General features: G+C 40.8%; 1 protein-coding gene across 1 annotated transcript in view; it reads right to left on the reverse strand.

Moving 5' to 3' along the window:
• Positions 1-3,062: 3,062 nt before the first annotated feature.
• The window catches only part of LOC130989174 (G-type lectin S-receptor-like serine/threonine-protein kinase At5g35370), a 2,998-nt gene continuing 285 nt past the window's right edge, over positions 3,063-5,775 (reverse strand). The window contains exon 1 of the mRNA XM_057913112.1: positions 3,063-5,775. This exon is cut by the window's right edge and continues 285 nt beyond it. Coding sequence (XP_057769095.1) covers positions 3,183-5,775 — 2,593 coding nt within the window. The 3' untranslated portion in view covers positions 3,063-3,182.

The raw sequence follows: 5,775 nt of genomic DNA on the forward strand, positions 1-5,775 counted from the left end.
AGGAAGATGATTCGTGGACGGAGGGAGTAATTTTATTTGAGAATCCCCAATTGGATTCCCACTAATCACACTTGAATTTGAGAATCCTCAATTGGATTCCCACTAATCATACTTGAATTATAGAATCCCCAATTAAATTCTCACTAATCATACTTCAATTAGAGAATCCCCAATTGGATTCCCACTAATCATACTTGAATTAGAGAATCCCCAATTAAATTCTCACTAATCATACTTGAATTTGAGAATCCCCAATTGAATTCCCACTAATCACACTTGAATTTGAGAATCCCCAATTGGATTCCCACTAATCATACTTGAATTATAGAATCCCCAATTAAATTCTCACTAATCATACTTGAATTAGAGAATCCCCAATTGGATTCCCACTAATCACACCTGAATTTGAGAATCCCCAATTGGACTCCCACTAATCAGACTTGAATTAGAGAATCCCCAATTAAATTCTCACTAATCACACTTGAATTAGAGAATCCCCAATTGGATTCTCACTAATCACACTTGAATTAGAGAATCCCCAATTGGATTCCCACTAATCACACTTGAATTTGAGAATCCCCAATTGGATTCCCACTAATCACACTTGAATTAGAGAATCCCCAATTGGATTCCCACTAATCATACTTGAATTATAGAATCCCCAATTAAATTCTCCCTAATCATACTTGAATTAGAGAATCCCCTATTAAATTCTCACTAATCATACTTGAATTATAAAATCCCCAATTGGATTCCCACTAATCACACTTGAATTTGAGAATCCCCAATTGGATTCCCACTAATCATACTTGAATTAGAGAATCCCCAATTAAATTCTCACTAATCATACTTGAATTTGAGAATCCCCAATTGGATTCCCACTAATCATACTTGAATTAGAGAATCCCCAATTAAATTATCACTAATCACACTTGAATTAGAGAATCCCCAATTGGATTCCCACTAATCATACTTGAATTAGAGAATCCCCAATTAAATTCTCACTAATCATACTTGAATTTGATAATCCCCAATTGGATTCCCACTAATCATACTTGAATTAGAGAATCCCCAATTGGATTTCCACTAATCACACTTGAATTTGAGAATCCCCAATTGGATTCCCACTAATCATACTTGAATTAGAGAATCCCCAATTAAATTCTCACTAATCACACTTGAATTAGAGAATCCCCAATTGGATTCCCACTAATCATACTTGAATTAGAGAATGCCCAATTAAATTCTCACTAATCACACTTGAATTTGATAATCCCCAATTGGATTCCCACTAATCATACTTGAATTAGAGAATCCCCAATTAAATTCTCATTAATCATACTTGAATTAGAGAATCCCCAATTAAATTCTCACTAATCATACTTGAATTAGAGAATCCCCAATTAAATTCTCACTAATCATACTTGAATTTGAGAATACCCAATTGGATTCCCACTAATCACACTTGAATTTGAGAATCCCCAATTGGATTCCCACTAATCATACTTGAATTATAGAATCCCCAATTAAATTCTCACTAATCATACTTGAATTAGAGAATCCCCAATTAATTTCTCACTAATCATACTTGAATTAGAGAATCCCCAATTGGATTCCCACTAATCACACTTGAATTTGAGAATCCCCAATTGGATTCCCACTAATCATATTTGAATTAGAGAATCCCCAATTAAATTCTCACTAATCACACTTGAATTAGAGAATCCCCAATTGGATTCCCACTAATCATACTTAAATTTGAGAATCCCCAATTAAATTCTCACTAATCATACTTGAATTGGAGAATCCCCAATTGGATTCCCACAAATCATTTACTAACATCTCAAATATAAGTTTAAAACTTATACTTAAATATTTGATATTAATTCACTTACATCTCAAATATAAGTTTAAAACTTATATTTAAATATTTGATATTCATTCACTTACATCTAAAATATAAGTTTAAAATTTATAATTATATTTTGATATTTATGAAATAAAAAGTGAATCATTTACTTACATCTCAAATGTAAGTTTAAAACTCACAATTAAATATTTGATATTTAATTACTTACATGTCAAATGTAAGTTTAAAACTTACACTTTATTTGGTATTCATGAAATAATAAGTGAATCGTTTACTAACATTATGAATATAAATTTTAAATTTAAACTTATAGTTGGTTATTCATGAAATATCTCAAGTGGCAAATATACTAACATCTCAAATATAAGTTTCAAACTTATACTTCTTATACTTATAAGTTTAAAATTTAGTATTGTAATAACACAATCATAATTTAACATAAGAATGATCAACAATATAGGTGATCCCATTAATATTTTTCACCATTTTTTAATTGGGATAATATCTGAAAATATTTTTCATTATCATTCTTTATTACTATATTTTCTTAATATATCATACTATTAATATTTTTCACTATTTTTTTTATTAAAATAGAGTTCAAAACTATTTTGTATTAATATATTGTCTTAATATTCTCTACCATTAATATTTTCCACATATATTTTATATTAACATGTTATGCAAAAATATTTTTCGTCAATGTTTTTGATAGATACATTATCTTAGTATATCATACCATTAATATTCTTCACTTATATTTTTTATTAATAAATAATCCAAAAAAAAGTTTCGCAATTATTATTATCATTTTATCTCAATAATAAGTATTTTCGATGATTTTTTGTGCAAAGAGTTTAGGAACACAAACTCATTATATATGTGGCGAATGTTCATTGGGCCGCAGAAAATATAGACTGCATCTTTCTCTCTGAACTGTCTTTACTGTAGTGAATATATTTGACTTGGACACTTTTCGAATTTGTATTGGCTATTGCGTTATGTTGCACTGTATAGCAATGATGAAAATAAATGAGACCGGTTTTGGGGAAATGAAAGGAACCGGTTTTATTGTGTTGGTTTAAATGATATGAACCAGTTAACTACACTTTTGACGTGGCGGTCATCCAACGTCCCAGCCTATTACGTCCCAGCCTAGGATAGACATTTCCTATTCTAACATAGTACTGTATGAAACAACAATCACAATAATTCAATTCCTAAAATATGCTAATAGTAAAATCTCTGTTCGAATTGATTACATACAAACCAAAACGATTTTAGACAAATAAAGTCGTATTAACAACCAATGCTATCTGGGACCAGAAACTTGATGCGACGACATATAGGAGAAAGAATTATACGAAACAGTGGAAGAAGTATTGGAGGTAGGCTGCCTATACAACATGAACTCATTAGCCTCAGTCCCATCACCCAACGTAGACGCCTCCATGAATCTCCGCCCATAAAACCTCAAAAAATTGAGCGACTCCAATCTGGGCTCGACTAGAGGCACCGCGCCCTCCAACATCCCAACCACATTAGTCATGGAGGGCCTCAAGTTCGGGTCCTCGTGCACGCAGCAGAGCGCCACGCGGACCATCTTCTCGACCTCGTGGCTGCGGACCCGGCCCACCAGCCTTGGATCCGCCAGCTCCAGATACTTCCTCTCCTCGTGCATCTGTAGCGCGAGGAGAGGGAAGTAAACTCGCCGCTGCCCTACAGAGTCTCCCGTGGGAGACAGGGTGGCGGAGCCCGAGTTGTCGCTCCATGTCTGGGGCGACGAATTCTTGCCGCCCCTTATGATCTCCAGCAGCACCATCCCGTAACTGTACACATCGCTCTTATCGGAAATAGCTGAACTCGTCAGCCACTCCGGAGCGAGGTAGCCGCGCGTGCCCCTCAGGGTCGTGAACAGACCCGACTGCTCCTCCGGGGTGAGCAGCTTGGAGAGGCCGAAATCGGAGATTTTCACCTGAGATTCGTGGTGGAGGAGGATGTTCTCCGGCTTGACGTCGCAGTGGATGATCTTGTGCTCGCAGCCGGAGTGCAAGTAGGCGAGCCCCCTTGCCGCCCCGACCGCGATCTCGCACCGCTCCTTCCACTCCAACACCGGCTCGCCTTGGAAGAGACTGCGATCCAAGGAGCCGCGCTTCATGTACTCGTAGACTAGAAGCTTCTGCGCCCCGTGCGCGCAGAAGCCTTTCAGCCTCACGAGATTGACGTGATGGATTTTTCCGATCACGGCAATCTCGGTAAGGAACTCTCGCTTCCCCTGCGATCCTAAGCACGTTATCTTCTTCACCGCCACCTCGCTGCCGTCGCGGAGAGTCCCTTTATACACCGTCCCGAATCCGCCGGAGCCGATCTGATTCTTGAAATCTTGCGTCGCCTCCGCGAGTTCCTCGTAATCGATCCTCACCGGCAGCCCCGGGATCGAAACGAAATCCACCTCTTCATCGCCGTCGTAATCCAGCTTTGATCTCGCTATTTTCTTCGAGAACCTTCTCCTCTGCCGCCTCCTTAAACAAACTAATGCAACAACCGCAATTGCTAGAACAACCGACGATGGCAGCAACACCGTCGCTATGGTCGGAAAAGCATCCTTATTATTATCGACATCGCTGGTTCGAACTCCGACAGCCACCATTTTGACGTACCCTGCCCGGTTTCCGGAGCCCGATTTCATCGAGCCTAGATAATTTCGGATCATGTAACAAGAGCCGGAGGTCTCGGTGAAGAAAACGCCCAAACACGAGCAGTTTTTGGAGCACAGATTTTGGCAAAAGGAGACATTGACGTCGCGGATCACGGGATCGGTAAAATCGTTTGAGAAGTAATCCAAATCGCTCCTCAAACTAAAATACTTAATGTTCGTATAGTCTGATGCTGATGACCAAGTGTTGTTGCAAGAATCCGGTAGAACCAGAGAGGTATCTGTGGGAACACAATCGCCATTGTTGATCTTGGGATCGTTGTGGAATCCCGGTGCACACCAACACGAACCGCCATTGCTGCAAACATCGAGCTTCCTGCAAATCATCGGAATCTGGCACTTATCATTTGGCCTCTCCAACAATTCCTTGCTCGTTCTATCAACCGAATTGAAGCTCACAACACTCAGCAATCCTCTGAAATCGAGCTTCGCGAACCCGAAATCCGAAGAATTGGCTGCTGCGGTGTCGAAAATTCTCTTCATCACAACCCTCCGGCCATTTTCACCACCCATGAGAAACAATCCAGTGGTGTTGACAATCAAGAACTCGACGGCAAAATTCGCGTCTCGGAACGCCTTTCCATCCATGGAGAGCTTCCAGTAGACCATCCCGTTCCATTGAAGCACCGCGTCATCGTCGCCCACGACTAGCCTGTAGCCGCCTTCCGACAGCTCTCCGTCGTCGCCGCCCAACGGCGCCACAAGAGATTTCCCGACACGCAGCGGCTGACCGACGACGAGCAGATCGGTGGGGAAATCGAAGGATTGCCACACGGTGCTGTTGACGGAATCGAGGAGAATTAGGTTTCCCGATTCGAGCAGGTGCAGAGAGGAAACGGGCCTAGGGTTTGGAGGTGTTGACCAAATTGGGAGGCCGGTGTCGTTGTAGAGAGTTAGGCCCTTTTCCGTGAGGCGGAGCTGAGAAGAGAGAGAGATGGGGCGGTTGCGGTTGGCGGACCAGACGATGGTGTGGGAGGCGACGTGGATGACGACAAAGTAGAAGGATTTGGATTCGGGCTTTGAATTCGTTATTCGGGCCTCGAAGGAGCCTTTCTGAGAGGCGAGGAAGGCGCCGGAGTTGTCTATGAATTGAAGGTAAGAGGCAGTGAAGTTTATCTGTATGGATGGGATGGAAATGGGGCCGGCGAGGATGAGATCGGCGGAGAGAAGGATGAAGCAGAAAGGGAGG

The sequence above is a fragment of the Salvia miltiorrhiza genome, chromosome 6 (genome assembly GCF_028751815.1).
Source record: "Salvia miltiorrhiza cultivar Shanhuang (shh) chromosome 6, IMPLAD_Smil_shh, whole genome shotgun sequence".
NCBI lineage: Eukaryota > Viridiplantae > Streptophyta > Magnoliopsida > Lamiales > Lamiaceae > Salvia > Salvia miltiorrhiza.